The 19,151-nt window shown below is 38.7% G+C and overlaps 1 protein-coding gene across 1 annotated transcript in view; it reads right to left on the bottom strand.

Moving 5' to 3' along the window:
- Positions 1–661: 661 nt before the first annotated feature.
- Positions 662–19,151, bottom strand: part of slc4a5b (solute carrier family 4 member 5b) — a 36,743-nt gene continuing 18,253 nt past the window's right edge. The window contains exons 13-26 of the mRNA XM_036594573.1: positions 18,970–19,103; positions 17,042–17,313; positions 13,466–13,530; positions 13,023–13,214; positions 12,676–12,789; positions 11,026–11,187; positions 9,128–9,306; positions 8,948–9,020; positions 8,062–8,130; positions 7,774–7,947; positions 6,062–6,232; positions 5,155–5,272; positions 4,636–4,688; positions 662–777 (exon numbers count right to left, since the gene is read on the bottom strand). Of these exons, the coding sequence (XP_036450466.1) occupies positions 4,687–4,688; positions 5,155–5,272; positions 6,062–6,232; positions 7,774–7,947; positions 8,062–8,130; positions 8,948–9,020; positions 9,128–9,306; positions 11,026–11,187; positions 12,676–12,789; positions 13,023–13,214; positions 13,466–13,530; positions 17,042–17,313; positions 18,970–19,103 (1,725 nt within the window). The 3' untranslated portion in view covers positions 662–777; positions 4,636–4,686. The remainder of the gene's footprint in view (positions 778–4,635; positions 4,689–5,154; positions 5,273–6,061; positions 6,233–7,773; positions 7,948–8,061; positions 8,131–8,947; positions 9,021–9,127; positions 9,307–11,025; positions 11,188–12,675; positions 12,790–13,022; positions 13,215–13,465; positions 13,531–17,041; positions 17,314–18,969; positions 19,104–19,151) is intronic.

Below are 19,151 nucleotides of genomic sequence, written 5' to 3'. Positions count from 1 at the left end.
ACGTCATCTGCCTGACTTTTTTTGTAGCAGCTTAGCTAAACTGCATTAGCCTTTGTTTTATGGAGGACATTCAGGGATTAAAGTCTTTAAGCTTTTAAAGTGTCTTTATTTCTATCACGCACTACATGTCTTTACAAATTAATTTCATATTCACACATACAGGCATTCGTGTATAAGCACACTGTACACAGCTTATCCAACAATATCTACACCTCTCGATAAAAGTCATAATGCTAGTAGTGTAGTACAGCAGGTAACATAATGTGTATTAAACATTAAATGCAGATTTAAATCAATATTCAGTCTAAGTATTTGGTGGTTTATTCTTAATTAAATCAAAAGACAGTTGAGAGAGCTATCATATTGGGATTATACAATGTTCTGTGTTTATTATGTGAAAAATAAATGCAGGGGATTCGGGTCGTGCTGTTATAAAAGGCTGAACGTTATCTGTTACACATGGGCTATCCTACTGACAGAGAAGGCTATGAAACCAGTTCACTTGTGGATGTCTTTCTGTCAAATGGTGCTCCACATGTTGGCTCGGGTTAGAATGTATGTAGATTAATGGCCACTGTCTGCTGACTTCAGCAGCGCAGTTTAACATGCAAGTTTTACTACAGTGTAGTCTCACTGCCAATGGCATGGCAGTGTTGGTGTCCCTCTCTTCGTATTTGGGCTCCGTCTGAATGCTGACATGAGGGACAAGAAGGGCGGCTTGATGGGTTGAAGGTTGAGCTGGGGAAGGAGTACAGGAGATCTTGGTGCAGACTGATGCTGAAGAACAGCAGAAACAGAAAGTAGAAATCACAACTGCTGAGATAGCTTTGCCTAACCTTGCTTTGAGAAGTGAAACTGGCTGGAAAAATTGCAGAACAAAGGGAAGCACACAGCTAAATGGTAATAGGTCAATGGTGAGCATTTGAGGAATAAGCCAAAGTACACTGTAAGAAATAAATGGAACCTATGTGACCCTTCACAATGAGAAACAGACTTATTGAAATTAGGAACAAATGAGATCTTTGATGTATAGAGGAAACCCACATTTTTTTTAGGGTTCATCATGTATCAGTGATGCATCTTATCTGTGTTTCTTATTCAGTATCAACCACACTTCCTAAGAAGCAATGCAGGAAGGACTTCGGTTATCATCATTTGGCAAGGAGGAAAGGGAGCAGCAGATAACATGATAATGATTCTCTGAGCACCATTTCAAGAATACCAGATGATGGACCAGACACATCAGAGAGTTTACACTCTCTGAGTGAAAGGCAAGGAGACAAAAATACATGTGTATTGTTTTTCATTCTTATTGAAGTTGTTTTTACTAGGCTACTTGTAGTTTAGTCATTAAATCAGTGAAATAATAATACTTTCACTTGCATATGGTCACAGACTTCCCACTTCTGAATATACCCAACATAAACCCATCCCAAAATTAGAAAAATATGGCCATATGAATATTTGATTGTTTCCATTTTAACATAAGTACCAGTGGTATAAAGAGGCTCTGGTACATATGTTAAAATGGAAACAATCAAATATTCTTATGGCCATCTTTTTCTAATTTTGGAATGGGTTTATGTTGGGTATATTCAGAGGTGGGAAGTCTGAGACCATATGTAAGTAAAAGTATTATTATTTTACTGATTTAATGACTAAACTACAAGTAGCCTAGCAAAAACAACTTCAATGAGAATAAAAATAGTATCAGAACAATAAAACTACTTGAGTTTGCAACTGAAAGAGGAACTTTTTAGTGTATTCACTGTCGATATTTGAACTGCTTTGTTAGCTGCTATTCTTCTCTTTTTGACATTATTTCGGTCTAGAATAAAATGCTAATGCTTCAAGGTAAGAGAGTTATTAGTAACAGCAAAGCAGTACAGAATGAAATTAAACAGAGATTAAAAGAGATTTAGTAACTCAGCGTGAAAGGCTTAAAAAGTAGAGGGAAAAGTACACTTAACAAGTAAGCAAAAGTATACCAAAACCATAGATGATATGCATTTCAATAGATGAGACAAAAGAGTCCAATTTGCTTGTTTGCTCAGAAACAATATAAATATTCATCATATATAAATACAAATTGAATACAAATATTCAAATATTCAAAAAAGACCACAAACAATATTTTAATAGAGAGAACCTTCCTATAATATGTTTCCTTTCATTCTTTCCTCAGTTGACATATATGAACAGACATGTTCATGTTGTGTGAAACAAAAGACCTGCATTGCTTTCAGATGCATGAAAACTAAAAGTGAAAATGCTCCATTTAGCCAGGTCAGAATGCTTTTACACAACATGTGTGTGTGTCTGTTTGACATAATGGCATCAAATTAAGAGGCTAGTTTATATGTTTATATATCTGTCCCCCTTTTTTCTGCTCTTCTACCTTGTATACTACCAATCAAAATGTTGTACCCACCTACTCATAGAAAATGCTTTAATTGTCTTTAAAAACTATTCTTCACATTTCAGAATAAGACATAACAGATATGAAATAGTTCACATGGAATTACTTCAGTCAGAAATATTCTACCAAATAGGGCTTTTTAGACTCAGTCTTTCTTCATCACAACTGACTGATTGACATTCCACTAATTAAATTCTAATGAAAAAAACATAATAATTAGGATGATGTAATGATTGTGGTTCCAACTCTACATTTTCCAACTCTAAATTTCACTTTTACTCTTAAATGAATGAATAAATATTGCTTAAAAATATTTTTTTAGTTTTCAGCATAAATTCATACTGAAGCATACATTTTAGTATTTATATTTATCTTAGAAAAACTTTGAAGCTTTTAAGCATAAGCCTTCACATCAAAATGTCTAAGATTATGAATTTAATACAAATCTCAATTCCAAAACAGTTGCGACAGTAAGTGAAATGCAAATAAAACAGAAAGCAGTGATGTGTAAAATTTGTAAGCTTTGTAAAATGAAAACAGTACAAAACAGTACAAAGAGAAGAACTTCATTATTTTTTGTAAATATACACTCATTTTGAAATGTATGCCTGCAGAGCATTCCAAAAAGGTTTGGACAAAGGCAATTTAAGATGAGGAAGTTTGTGAAATGTTAAAAAAAGTGCAATCATGCAATTGAGTGTAAAAGGAGCATCCAGAAAAGGCCTTGTGCTTCGTGAGAAAGGATGAGGCAAAGCATGCCACTTTGCCAAAATGCGTCAGAGAATGGTCCAACAGTTTAACCATTTCTCAGTAAGCAGCTGCAAGGATTTTAGATATGTCACCCTCTGTGGTGCATACTATCATAAAAAAAATAAAAGATTCAGGGAATCTGTAGAAAACTCCAGGTGTAAAAGTCAAGGCTGAAAACCACACCTAAATGTCCATGACCTTCAATCACCCAGACAGCACTATATTAAAAAACGACATGCGTCTATCTATGTTTATATCTATATCTATATCATTCTGTGATGGATATCACCACATTGACTCAGGAATACTTTGACAAACTTTTGTCAATAATCAATGTTCATTACTGCATCAATAATTACAAGTTAAGACTGTACTATGCACAGTGGAAGACATGTCAACAATGTCTGGAAATGCTGCAGACTTCTCTGGGCTTGAGCTTATCTGAAATAGACTTGAGGCACAGTGGAAACATATACTGTGGCATAAAAAGTCAACCTTTCAGATTGTTTATGGAAATAATGTATGCTATGTAATGTTATTTTCTCTGTCGAAGAGGAAAAGGACCATCCAAATTGATACCAGCATAAAGTTCAAAAGCCAGGGTCTGTCGTGATGGGCTGTATTAGAACCCACTGCATAGGTAACTTCTGTGCAGGCATCAAAAATGCTAAAAGATATATAAACATTTAAATATATAAATATTTAAATTTAAATACACTGTCTTTTTCAGGGACGTCCATGCTTATTTCAACGTGACACATAGCCACATTCTGCATGTGTTAGAAGAGCAAGGCTGCGTAAAGAGTGTGGGTACTAGACTAGCCTGCCTGTAGTGCAGACCTGTAGTCTCACTGAAAACATGTGGTGCGTTACAAAGTGCAAAATGCAAATAAATTTCAGAAGGTAAAACCCAACTGTTGCAACTGTTCTGAAATTGAGTTTTGTACAATCAAACTTTAGACTGGTACTGTATGTGATCCTAGTAGCTAAATATAATGTTATTCGCACATATTCAAATACCCAGTTTAAATAATCTGATATTGTCCATTCAAAGTTCAGTCTGACTTATATGAACACTGAAATGAACCCTGGTTTTGTATTACTACCTGTGTCTGAATCTAAAATTGTGATTGTGAATCCTTTTGGACCCCACTAGCATGCTAACTCCACGTGTGAAGTGAGTTAATAATAGGAATGTAACGTAGCCCAGCGATAGGATGATTTCAAAGTCCTGTAGTATTGTCTATATTGCTGACACTTGCAATTTAAGCAAAACAATTTGACAGCTGATTAATAGTTTGCTGTAAGTAACTGAGTAACTTTAGTCTGTGTGTGTGTGTGTGTGTGTGTGTGTGTGTGTGCGTGCAGGAGTTTAGTTTCAGTTGTCACACTGGTTGTGAGCTTCCCAGTGTGTGGGCATGAGGTGGGTGTGTCAGCTTACTGTATGTGAACTCTGAACTCAGTACCTGTGGTCCAAGTCTGACACAGTGGGGGTGCAGTTGGAATAAAGGTGATTATTCTGTACACAGATAAAAAAAATATTAATATGTGTAGGACAAGAAAGGAAACAAATGTAGAGACATGAAACAAGACGTGTCACTGGCTATAGAATGAGGCTAGAGTGGCTTTATAGTGTAGAGTTAAATCAAAATGCAACAGGATGTATACAAAATGAATTGCTATGAAGCTGCCATTCATGATGTGGCACGATCCATGTCATGGGAAAATGTCATATCAGTGTGGTGACCATAGGAACCATTGGAAAAGCATCTATGACACCAGGCAGACCAACTTGGTAGCATGGACAACCATGGTCACCACACGGGTATTCACTTTTAGCCCAGGAAACTTCCCAACCCAGTTGTACTGTTTTGTAAATCTGAGGTACCAGTTTGGATTATTACACACTTTTTGATGGATGCTGTAACAGGGCATCTGGGCTGCATATGATGACAACAGAGGAAGGACCTGTCTTGTTTACTCACAATTAGAGGTTGTAGGGTCTTTGTTAGGGGGGTCATGGGAGGATGAGGGATGCACTGATGGGTCCATTGGCTCCATGGGAATTTTCACTGAGGAGGGAGATTCACTGGGACAGTTTGTCTGGGAGAGACACAATAACGACAGACTATCCCCATGCAAAAACATTCACATGCTAAAAACACAAACACAAAAAGGACGCATAAAGGAATTATAGGAGTTATACATCAAACTTCTGCAAACAATGGCAACGGGAATGGGTACCTCCAGCCAAGAGAAAGAACTGAGCTGGATTGGTCCCTTTTAGAGTAAACAGATGAACATGCAAGTGTTGGGACAACGGAATGTTCTGGATTGGAAGCAGGGCTGCACAATACATACCTTGTTCTTCATTATTGCAATACTGACCTTTATATACTGATATTGCAGAAGGCTGCTATATGCAATTAAGCCCTCTTACCAATCACGATTTTTACTGTGTGCTGTGAACATCTTGATCAGTCATGGTTTAAGATGCGTGTTTCAGTGGCTGTTTGAATGAACCATGTCATTTCTAGAATCCAATAAAAGTCCATTATTTTTTGTCAAAATGACGCAGGTAGATTTTTAACTATGTCAGAGTTTTTCATTCACCAATGCTTTTTTAATATATTGCACGGCATATCGCAATTGAAATATTCTGTAATATAACTGCAATGCGAGTATTATATACATATTGTGCAGCCCTTATTAGACAGAATGACATACAGATTGAAGTAAATGTTTTACAGTGCCTTTTCAGCAACACTGTGAGGCAGAAGGAGAAATATATTTATGATTAACCACAAAACATACACAACAGAGAATAAGATTGTTTCAAAGAGTTGTAGGGTGTTATGTTTGTGTTTAAAAGGAATTTGTGCGTCTGCTAACCTCTTCATCACTGTCGTGATCTATGCTCTTGGCCTTCTTTTTTTCTTTCTTCTTCTTCTCATCCTCCTTTTTCTTTTTGTCTTTGTCGGGGAGGATGTCATCCAGCCAGGCCAGGTCATGCTGGGAGAAGACCAGGTCAAGCATCTTCCTCACCACCATCAGTCCCAGAATCTGCAAGTGTGACATGGCAATCTTTCAGTTTACCTCTACTTAATTATTAGATTTTTGTGTCCTTTGCCTTTACTGCAGCTGCTATTCTTTTTCCAAAAACTTGCTTTCAGTTTTTCAAAGACATCTGTAGGGACTTTTTTTTTGGCAAAATATTAGATTTAAATTGCTATCCTTTCAGTAGTTTCTTTGCAGACCTCTGCAGGTTTGCTTTAGTATACTTCTGTGTTCAATTAGTTAAATATTGACAGTGACTTTTTTCAACCTGGTCCTCAGGCATCATCATCAAAAAATAAGACAATCTTAGGCATTTTATGAAGTTTAGAATTTTAAGACTTTTAAAGAATTGTATAAGAATTAAAAAAAATGTTATGACTATTTTAAGACTTTATAAGAAAACCTTGAAGAAAGGACTACCAACTGTATTATAGACATGCAGAATGCTAAATATGAGAACATGATAGCTAAGGAAGTCAGTATTATTGGTCCAAAAAATGTGAGAATTTCATGCAGAGATTGACAATCATGATAATGTGTAGCTAACTAAAAATTAATGAAAAGAGTTTAGGAGGATTGTGATTATTTATTAAGCAGTCTCTGGAGCAGCCACTAAAAAGGTTAGTCTTCATCTCCATCTGAAGTTTAAACATCTAACATATATCCAGGTGAAAATGCAAAATTACATCTGCCAGAATCATCAGCTCAATTTGTCCACCAACTCTGAAGAAGCACAGCACCAATTAAGGATTGGTGAGACAACTGAGTACTTAGATTACTGGTTTAATAACACAGTTACACCTGGGCAGATCTATTAATGTGTTGTGCCATCACAAACCCACTTTTGCTGCGATCTATCATATAGGCACAATGGCCCTTTAGCTGCCATAAGATCAAAGGTGCTGTCACTGCTATTTTATACTTTTATCTGAGATTCCCTCTCAAAGCGCAAATTACTGGAAGGAGATTATTATAATGAACCACACACCCCAATTTACCAAGACTGATAATAAATACTGACTTGATGATTGTGTGTGCAGTTTAACACCCATGAAACTCTTTTTTTTGGTGCTAACACAGCTTATATTGCTTTTACATTGTTATTACAAAATGTAGGTCCATTTCTGCCTGGTGGTATAAAGTTAGGGGAAAAATTTTTTTACTAGCAAACAACAATTTTTTCTTCCTTTTGGCCGAAACAGGCTTCCAAATAATAAGGACATAAGCAAAATGGGTTTATATTGCACTGGTCATGTGTCAATTATGAAGTTGCACCTGCATTTATTTGCATGAAAGTTCTAACATATAACCTGATAAACTGGGTGTTCCCACCAGCAGAAAATGTCTGTCGACCATCTAAATTAGTAAATCTGCCGACTGGTATTAATATGTTCATATGAGAATCAGTTCTTTGAAGGGATTGTCAGAGTCTGAAATATTAATACTTGAGATCTGTCCATTCCTAGTAGCAATAGTATTTTCTCATTCTACTCATTCTATCACTGAATTTGATCCATGAACCTAGAAGACAGAGGAAACATTCTCACCATGACAGGGAATATAATGGCTGCCACAGTAGACTTGAGGATCCAGAGCACAGCCAGGCAGGTAATCTGCACCAAGGTGAAGAGATGTACACGGCGCAAAGGTACGTGTCGGAGGAAAACGAAGTCTGGCTGGTGCTTGGCAGGCATCAGGTAAAGCTTGATCCTTTCCCAAAACTAAACAATATGATAGTATTTCCTCACTTTTAATGGAAATCAAATTTCGATCAAAAGACAGGACAGAGATTTGAATACACGTAAGTCAGAGTGTATGTGTGTGTATGTGTGTACCTGAATGCCATTGAGAGAGGCTACTCCCATATACAGGAACACACCATAGAGCACAGGCATGGGAATGTACTGAAAATTATCGGTTGACATATCATTAGACTATGATGAAGTAAAGGACATGCTTTCAAAACCTATAACTTTGGTGTGTTTTAAATATCAAACTTAAAGTAAATGTATATGTAAAAGAAAATACTGTAATGACCTTATAATCAATTATAATTATGTAGGAGACAGAGAGCGCAGCAATAAAATGCAATCAGACTTATTCAATACTGTTGTACTGAAAGGTTGCATTTTTGATCACAGCAGTTTTGTTAAGTTCTGTGTGTTTTGGCTGCTTTTTCAATTTGTAAAGCTACTTTGTAACATATTTAGGGACTCAAAAAAAGACTCTATTTAGATAAAAGGAAGGTAAAAATTTCAAAGTCAGTAGAAAGGTAGGAAAAGGTTGGATTGACAAACTTGACATAAGTCTCAAACTGTAGAAAAAGAGAAGGTTTAAAAACATCAAGACCTAAATAAACTGATAATTTGATAGTTATTTTAAAATCCAACACAGGTTGAAATGAAAATATGGCTAATTCAGGCTAAAGAATACTACCACATATTAAGACCAAAAAACATCAATGTAAAAAAAAAAAACTCCTGGAACACTGATGGCTAGTTTTATGTCTAGTAGGCCCGCCAACAATCACTGTTGTTATTTATAGTTATGGTTGTGATTATTAGGACAATAGGTGTCTATAGGTGTAAGGATAAACTTGAGGTAAGCACCAGCAATCAAAAATGAGACAGAATATGTTGATAAGTAAAAAGCTACTTTCTGAATGCTACTATCAAGGTACTACTGGACATGAAACATAAAAGTCATGGTTACAAGACTAACCTGCAGTATAGGAGCCAGGAAAATGGAGAGTCCAGTTATTACAAAAACCAAGATACCTGTCAATCTCTGCTCCCTAAGAACGATAAGGAAAGAAAAATGATCTATAAGGCAAACAAACTTACGTTAATGGCGGAGACAAAAAGTACACAGCAAATAATTTCTACTTGACTATTCACTCACCGTACTCCAAGGAACTGTGGCTGCTCCCCTGGAGCACTGGTCTCACTCTCCATCTTAAGGGAATCAATGTGAGCAATGGATATTACGGTGGCTGCTACGTACCAGGGCAGGCCCAGGAAAGAGCAGACAGCCATAAGGATGCCCACCCAGAAGAGGTCCAAATGATAACCACACCCTTTCTGTCCATCATGCGAAAAAAATGTAGTAAAATGTCATAAAAAAAGCAGAGCAAAGTTTACACCATTTTACAGTGGTCAGCTGTTCCCTACATGTACAGGTCTTTTTTTACAGTAAAATCACTCTCACAAAATAGACAGTTCTGTTTGTGATATTTGATTGGTGGAAATTGATGTGTGCAGTAATGTGTGTATACACCAGTATACACCAATGAGCCAAAACATTCTGACCACTTACAAGCAAATAACACTGATGATCTTGTAACAGTGGCGCATATCAAGGCCTGGCATATATTACACGCTGAGCTAAAAAGTCAGCTCTAATGACTGACAAGAGCCAATCATTATGACCAGACAACTGGCTTGGAGCGTCTCTGAAATGGCAAGACTTGAGGGGTGTTGCAGGGTGTTGGGCACTCAAGGCTCATCAATTTCCTGTCTGGTACTGTGGCATGTCACAGAATTTTTTAATGATGGTTACGAGAGGAATTTGTCACAGCAGTGCACCCTGCTGTAGACAGGGCTGTGTAGCCTACAATGGGCACATAAGCAGCTGAAGCAATGGAAGCTCACCTGGTCCAATGAGTCTTACATGGAAGGCCATGAAGGCATGCATTGTTTCCCTGGGGAAGTGATTGCAGCAGGATGCACTGTGGGAAGAAGACAAGCTGGTGGAGGACGTGTGATGATCTGGGAAATGTCCTGGGGAACCTTGGGTTTGGACATTCATGCGTACATCTATTTGACAAGTGGAGTCTACCTAAACATTGCTGCAATGCACCATTCGACAGTACACACATTGTTCAGGAATGGTTTGAGGAACAAGACGAATAGTTCAAGGTGTTGACCTCTAAAATTCCCCAGATCTCAATCCAGTCAAGCATCTGTGGAATGTACTGGAACAAGAAGGCAGCTCCATCTCTTGTAGAATCAATGGCCTGGCAGGTCGGAGCTGTTTTGCCCTGAGGGCTAACAGCATAACAGATAGGTGGTCATGATGTTTTGACTCATCAGTGTATATTCACCATTAACCATAACATCTGTAGATGTACAAACCAGCTGACCACTAGCATTAATGCATTTGGGTGCATTAGTTTAAAGGTGTTTAGAATTGATTCCAATCGACTAAAATAATCAATTACTATATAATACAATTTATGAAAAAAAAAAATCAAATGTCTGTTTCAAACATATATTGTATTCTATTCCACTACAGTAAACAGTTTCTCCAGTCACATTTGCATATTCAGTGCATTTTAATAATTTATTAATTCAGAATCTTAGCAAATAATCAACTAAAATCATATTGTGGTGAAATATTAAAATATGACAATTATGATACATTAAATAACTTCTTAAGGCAGAGATGTCCAGTCTCATTCACAAAGGGCTGGCTGCAACTTGTGGCTGCAGTTTTAAATTCCAATCAAGCAAAAGCACATCTGATTCTTTTTCTTTATTCAATTTGTCTAAGTTTTCAAACAGTTGATCATGTGTGCTCTTGCTTTGTTTGAATGAAAACCTGCAACTTCATCAGCTGTTTGTGAATATGACTGGACACCTCTGACCTAAGAAAACATAGTCAATTTGTATGGTTGTTAAGTCAGAGAATTACACCCTCACTTATCTTAACTTTTATCCATAAAGCACAATCTGATGTAAATCCATAAATCACAATATGATGTGTTTGAGGAAACAACAAAAGTTTACACTAATCTGTACCTTGAGTTTGTTCTCCTTGCGGTTGACAATGACAGCACTGATCTGTTGATCCATGAATATAAGGATGGTAACTAGAAGAGCAGGCACAAAGCTGGCCAAGTACATCCACCAGGGGTTCTTCCCAATGGGCATGACTATCCAACCACGATCTATCCGAGTTGGCTGTAGTTACAGTGAAAGAAGGAATGAGTGAGTGAGAAGTAGACAAGGCCCAGAGAGTTGCTTGTCAGAGCAAACAGTGCTTCAAAGAAGTTTAGAAAAATTTGTCTCATTTTCCATAAAGTTAGTTTATCTGTATTATCTGTATTAGCATAGCAGTCAAGAACAACTTAGTAATTAACCAGACACTTATCTGAATATGTTCACAACAAATAAAATTGGTAAAAATCAAGAAGAAAATTTGTGGACACAATCCATTAATAAGCATAGCTAATCATGCTCATACCTTAAACTCTGTAGGCACAATAAGCTTAGGTGTTTCAAGTCCCATTAACAGATCAAGACCAACAAATGTCATGATTGATGTGAAGATGGCAAAATCACTGATGAGTTTTCGAAGCTGCACATTTACAGAGAAGAATAAGAAAGACATATATATATATATACAGACAGGCGGGTATAGACATGGGCAGGCAGACACAGACAAAAGAAAAGAGCCAGGTAGTTAAAAGCAAGAGAGAAAGCCTGTAGAATACACAACACAGCTGTGGATAACAGCTGTTGTCTATAGGGATGCACAGTGACATCTGAATCATATCAATATCAGCAGATATTTGCTTTAAAAAGTAACTGCTATTGGACACATGTTTAGATTTGACTGATATTTCAAACCAAAATTTGATGATGTGTTTATTGTACTCTGGAACACTAGAACCTTTAGGCAACACTGGGCTACTATGCTAATGTCTGCATTTTAACCCTACAGAATATGTTATATTTCTCTATAGTGCTAATCCAGGAGAATGTAGTCCTAATTTCAACATTAATAATGTTTATGTATTGGTATTGGCAGATATGTAAATGAAAGATATTGGCTTACAATTCCCATATCCGTGCATTCCTAGTTGTCACAATGGATCATATTAGTAATCTACCAGTGTGACAGTTAATCAAGATATCATATTAAGATTTTGAGACACTTTTGCCAAATGTGGCAATTAATGCTTAGAAATGGGTGTGTCCATTAGGCTCTTTTTTACCACAAGAAAGACCAGTAGGAGAAGTTAAAAGGAAGAGTTTCATTCCAAACTGCTGTATATCCATTGGGATATAATGAGTTTTTGAAAAGAATAACAGCTGTTGTATAATGAAAAACAAAGCTGCTATCTGTGCTATCATAATATAGCACTGATATTTCTTGTATGTGTAAAACCTGCCTGTAATGCCTGTATATCATAAAAAAAGAAAATTGTTGAAAGTGGTCTAAAATCCTTTTTTTAAATATGCATTATCATCATGTAAATTGCTGATACATTGAGAAGGTGAATATTAATTGCATTTTTTTTTAGTTTATTCAAGTTTATTTAAGCAACTGTGACAGCGCTATTATAGTTGAATATGCAACTTGACTAAGATTTGAAAGTCATTCCAAAACAGGTGTATTATGAAAAATCTTTTCTCTGAGTACAAGACTTCTACAAAAAAGGAAACCTTGATCTCAGTGGGGACATGCAGTTTGGGAGTATCCAAGGACATCAGGTAATCCAGGGCACAGAAGACCAGAATGGATATGATAATGGCAAAATCCGCAAGCAGGGTACGGCACTGAGGGACAAGTAGGAGTGTGGAAGTCAAGAGCAAGAGGTTGAAAGAGGAGAAAACAAAAATGGTATATAAATGTAAAGTAGGAGAATGAATGGTTTCCACAATAAATATCATTACACAATTCAACAACAACAACAATACAATAACTACTTAGCAAACTTTAAGAAACAACATAAATTATTTTATCCTAACACAAAACATTAATGAAACAATTCCTTCTGATGCGGTCAAACCTTAGTGGGAAAGTAGCGGCTGGCCTTGAATTTCTTGAGAGAGATGGTCATGGAATAGGTGCCAAAGAACAGGATGAAGGACATGAGGGCCAGGTCAGGGACGTACTTGCAGGATTTGCCCACTAGAGAACCGCCATACTTTAAACACTCCTTCTTACTCAGCTGGCTCCAGTCCAGACCTGTGAAGTTGTACTGAGTGGAGGGGTGAGGTCATATGTGCACACAGGAAGAGTGTTAAATACAGGGGAAGAGAGAGAAAGAAAGGAGAGGGTAAAAACTGCCAAAAGAAAAAGCACACAATCTGATAACACATGAAAAAAAAACAAACATTTTTTTTATTTCATGAACATGGTTATTTTTCACAGAACACTGTTCAAGCAACACAGCATTGGAGTAACATAAAGAGCTCATTCAATTGTCCTGGTGTTCCAGCTTGCTCTTACCAAAGAGTAGTCAGTGACGTTGTCTTGGCCAAGTGCAGCTGAAGAATTAACAACCATTGAAGCCACTATTAAAGAAAAGAAAAACTAGACGTTAAAAGTGAGTGCTTTCTTGGACAATGCAAATTTATTTGTATATACTGTATACGATATACATACTGAGCAAAAGCTAAAGACTATTTCCAGTCAAAACAGTCATTAAGCATTCAGTTTTAAGAACATTAGATAGAAGATAATCCACCTCCATAAGAAAGGGAATCAAAGAAAATCAGTGAAAAAACAGGAGTTTCCAAAACTGGAATTTAAAAATATTAAATGATATAGAAAAAAATAGGACTTTTAATGACCAACAAAACTGTCACTGTTTATATCAGTGCTTCCACTGTGAGAAGAAAACTCAATGCCATAGGTCTACGAGGATGAGTAGCTGTGAAGAAACCATTACAAAAAAAAAGGAAATAAAGAAGAAGAAACTATTTGCAGATCAAATAAAGAGTCTAAATCCAGGCTTCCGCAGAGTCCAGACCACTGAATGTGTCTGGGATATATGTGCGTGTTTGTGTGTGTGTGTGCATATTTTCCCCCTTTCTTAGTGGGCACTTTAACTGGAAATTAACAAATAAATGACATTTGATCTCTGACTTTTGCAAGGTCCTGTACATACAAAACGATTCCCATTTCCTTCAAGCAGTTGATACTTACTCCGATGAGACAGCAGCCAAATTGAGTGTGCATCAAAAACAAACATAAATAAGTTACAGCAGTCAGGTGATGAACCTCTAAAAGGCTAGTTACGAATGTAGCTGTGGTTATCTGAGTAGTGGATGATCGTCAGGGCAGTACTTACTGAGTGCATATGCAGCTTCAGACCGAGAGGGTGCATACCAAATGTGTCACACTGTGACCCCTGCACATAATGTCACTGAAGCTGTATCATCTTATGACTTACTGCAAACTTCCTCAGAGACCTGGATTTTGTCTTTCACTCCAAGTGACCTGGAACCCTGGCAGTCATCCACTACTCACACAACCACAGCTGCATTTGTAACTAGTGTTATGCTTTGTATCTCCTGAGCGCCAGGGAAGGTATATACTGAGTGGATGACTTGTGCCCAGGCTGTCATGAGGAGCGCCTCAGACGCAGCCCATGATGTGAAACAGGACACTGCCACGATGATATCACAGAATTGAGATAAAGGCTCAACGATAGGAACCTCTTTCAAGGCAAGTCAGGATGTGAATACTTCCCTGATGGAGTGGCCAGTAGCAGGCACAGTCAATGGACAATTGGCAGCTGTGTAAGCCAGCTCATTTAGCTTCTGAAAAGCCTATAAACAGCTGGTCTGTCTTCCGCACTTTCACAGTAGCAGAAAAGTATCACTGTGACACCCTGACTGGGCATACAAGCTGCCTCCTGGGGTCTGAATGGTCAGTGTATGCCACCAGGCTGGTGGACTAGTTAATAAACCCAGGACTAATAATTTTTGGTAGCCAGGTTTGGCCTCAATGTCAAATCAGAATATTCTGGACCCCACAAAAATGCCGCCTAAGAATGAATGCTCTCAATAGTGCTCAAGGGGTGTTCCCCGGGCAGCAGCCAGGTCGAGCTGTTGAGAATTTGTTGTCTCCATGCCCCTTTTCAATAAGCCACAATCAGCTTGTGGGAGCACAGAGATAAGACATTGCTTGAACCCAGATGACTGAAAGTCTACATCGCTGCTCACTCTAAAGTAGAGGGCCCATCTCCAGTAGCTCCATCAGGAACGAAAGCACAGAGTCTCCACAGAGCATGAAAGTGGGTCTGTTTGGTTATTTGGGCACCAGCCCATGAAGACCTGCCACTTGCCCTAGTGTTAGGCCCGGGCTGAAGGAGCTGTAGCATTCAGTATTGTATTTCTGACTCCAGGAGAGCACGAGGACAGATCTGAGGTGGTACTAAGGGCCACAGTCACAGCTGGAGAAACTCTTATTGTGAATGCCATATCTGGCCCCCCAGCTGGGAGAGAAGGTCCATCTGTACAAGGAGTTTACAAGGAATGCCCCATAATAAAAACAGAAGCAGAGGAAACGTTGGCCATCTCAGTTACCGTGGCACTGCCAAGACGACCTAATGTTCTTTTCTCTGAATTCTGTCTAGATTAGCTGGAATGAGAGGCAGTGGGGGAAACAAATACAGCAGCTCAAATACAGCAGCCCAATGGACTCTCTTGGTCCCACTCCAAGAACCACAGATGACAGTGAGTCATGTCTGACAAGATGAACAGGTCCATGTGTGGCTGGCTGTCCATAACTTCCTCAAATCATATTGACCATGTATTGGTGAAGTCTTCGGCTCCGGCAGAGAAGTGATCCAGGCTCAGCATTTACCATGCAAATGTGTCCAATGTCAAGTTGGTCACACCCGCTAAGTGAGCAGCTCTCAAAGACAGGAATTTGGGGTATGTCTATATTCACATTTCCTGTGGCAGGCCTGAGATCTAGTGGCACCGCAGTGGTTCACATGGTAGACAGTAGCTCAAATATTTAAAAGCACAGGAATGTGTCTGCCCTGGAGACTTGGAAGTCAAGCCGAGTTTCACTGCTGGCAGCTTGAGATGGTTGATATATTCCCAGCAATGTTGTTCTTTTTGCAGCACTTCATTTGGCAACATTACCTTAGAAGCAATGCAAGCAGCCACCACTGGCATTAAAGTGAGGCCATGTTCGCCAGCGCCAGTTTCACCAAGTTTTTTCGTTTGAGAGCTTGAGTGAAACCTCACTCAAATTTGGTGACAATATCTTTTCCAGTGGGAGCAGCGAGGCTATCTGTAGGGAACACACACATGAAGAACTTACTCTTTATCTGGGCTGCAGGCACTGCTGCATTGACTAGGAGCTTAGCCAGTGCATCCTTCAGTGTGTTTTGAACCTGGGCAGCAGGCACCATTGGAGTGGACAGGACACTTGCTACAAACTCTCAGCATCATGTTCTGGAGTCTGTAATACTTACCTGAAAGCTCCCCTAGCCCGGTGGCTAAGTTCTTTTCAAATCACAGAGTTCGCTCAAGGTGAAGGGAGAGCTTCATTCCTCTGCAGTCCAAGCCTACATGGAGATGCTCAAGGTGAGGTCAAACCATAGGCCTGTCTAGCCTCTTTTTAGGGGTGCTCAAGCACACCTACATTGAGTCCCAGCACCCCTTTTTTTAAAAAAAACTGAAGTTTGTCTCTGATAAGCAAATGTTATGATCCACTTTCTCTCTCCTATTCTTCCCCCACCCTGTTCTCCCCAAAGCCGTGCAGTAGCTGCGCCGAGTGTGCGTGTGCACACACACATGCGCACTAGAGCCAGTTACAGTGTGACTGTGTGGTGTGGTGGCTCCAGTAAATAGCGCAGACGAGGATTTTTTATCACTCAGCAACAACACATTACAATCATTAGCAGTAGTCCTCACTTTTGCCCTTTTGCTCTTATCCACTCAGTAAGTACCGCCCCTGGCGACCAGGAGATACGAAACATAACTTACCATTCCACCTTTGCCTAGGTCAAAAAGACCATGAACTAAACCCAAAGTCATTTATATTTAAAGGGATGAGGCTCACCCTGGTCAGGTGCCAAGCATTCACACTTGTAGGCTGTGATGTAGTCAGGCTTGAAGTTCATGTTAATGGGGTAGTACTGGAAGGCTCCCACCATCTTCTTGATTGCATCAGAGATGAAAATGAAAGAGATAAGGCTGGAGAAGCCCTCCTCGGTGAAGCGTGTCATGTATTTGATGATGTAGCTGGCATCTGAGGCCACCAGCAACAGACACTGGAGGCACGAGTGCAGACCAATCCACAGTCGCAGCTCCAAGTAGTCGATGCTATTTGTCCTGAAAGCAGAGATCAGTGAGGTCAACAATGTGATGAGATAACCAAGCACAGCAGGAAAACCAAGACTCTTCACCAGTAAGGGACACCTGGCTGCTTGCAGTACAGCTGACTAATGACTGATGTCCATTAAGAGAAAAAGGGATGAACTAGAGAAATGCATGTGAGAATCCATATTAATCTGGACAATAGTACTGTGCAAATGTCAGAGACCACCCTTCATTTATTTAATCTCCTGTCAAAACTGACATTAAGTACAATTATTCAATTATTAGGGATATTTATGAGATTTATTTATGAAATAATCCACTTGCATAAAGAGGAAGAAAGTCAAACGAAAAACAGTTTACACTAGTGGACCTTAAAAAATTATTAAAAGAAACATGTGCATGGGACATGTAACAGCTGTGTAAGACCTTATAGACCACCAAAACTGTCAACAAGCTTTCATATTTGAGAAACAAGAGAAAATCAAGCTCCATTCTTCCTTCCACTGAAAGAAGACAACACAATACCACTATAAAGCTAAAATAATGTGTAGCTGTCAACAAGCTGCAACTAGTAATTTACGGGAAGGTATGGGGTAAGGATTATTGGACTGAGATTGGATTGAGAGAATTAGAAAACGCAACCAACTTTTAAGACTGAACTTTGGACGTGTGGAAAAATATCCCTGCAAAATATATTTGAAAGCAAGCCTCCAAAAAAGAATGAAAGCTATAATAATGGCAAAAGGTAGACACAATAAAGGCCTCAGCATACTTTTTGTGGAGATGATGTCCGCCTGACTTGGGCAAACAATATGACATAATTACAGAGAAAACAAACAATCGCAGACATTATGCCGAGGCTTTGCTCGCTGTGTCGTGCACGGCGATTCTGCAAACTCCGCAGACGAAGACGCTACGCAATAAAGCCGGTGACTGGTTGGTAAAAAAGAGGCGCGCCATGAAACAAAAATGGACGACTTTAAAGAGCTTCATTTGGCAAGAAGTATGCTGAGTGCTTTGGCAGAGACACCAACATTTCACTGTTAAATGCACATTTGTTAAAAAAACAATGAATACTTCCTAAATGTAAGTCTGTTATACGGTAGTACCAACTAGTAGTAAGCACCAAGGCATATAGATTATCCTATATTTGGGTTCACAAGAGGACGAGGTTGAAGTTGGCTTCCTATTTGCCAGCTTCATGTTTGAATTTTCCTGTTCCACCTTAAATGGTGACAGCATTCTGGACTTGTTTTTAGATATTTAGAACTGTGATAGAATCGTTTTCCAGTAGTCATGGAGTTTATGTCACATCATCACCTGCATTAGTGAAGCATCTGCGACAGGCCAAACAAAACTGCAAAAAAGTATGCGAGCTTGTAAGCTCATGAAGGCGCTTTCGGCTTTGCGCAAGCCTCAAACATATAATGTTCAACTCTAGTGGCTGAGGTTTGTATTTTGTATTTTGCATTTGTTTCTGATGCTGAAAAATGACTTGTCATTGAATACTTCACGTTTTGACTGGAAATTAAATAAATGAGGGGTGGCCTATGACTGTTTTCATACTACTGTATGGAGGAAACAAATATCCTTCTTTAAATTCAAAATTGGTGTTAACATCTTCACATAAAGAATATCTTCACAAACATTAGGCCAATTTGCACTTACTTGCAAAACTCATAGAGCAGCTTTTCAAAGACTAATATAGGTCCTGTGGAGCTTAGGATGATGAGGGGTTGACCACCAAACAGGCAGAAGACTGTCCCTGCCAAAGCTGTGCCAAGAAAGCTCTCCATCACACCCTGAAGGACACAAAAATAATTTTACACCTTCCAGACACAAGCTTTATA

The sequence above is a fragment of the Colossoma macropomum genome, unplaced genomic scaffold, assembly GCF_904425465.1.
Source record: "Colossoma macropomum unplaced genomic scaffold, Colossoma_macropomum, whole genome shotgun sequence".
NCBI classification, from domain to species: domain Eukaryota; kingdom Metazoa; phylum Chordata; class Actinopteri; order Characiformes; family Serrasalmidae; genus Colossoma; species Colossoma macropomum.
This window is presented reverse-complemented; position numbering and strand designations above follow the sequence as displayed.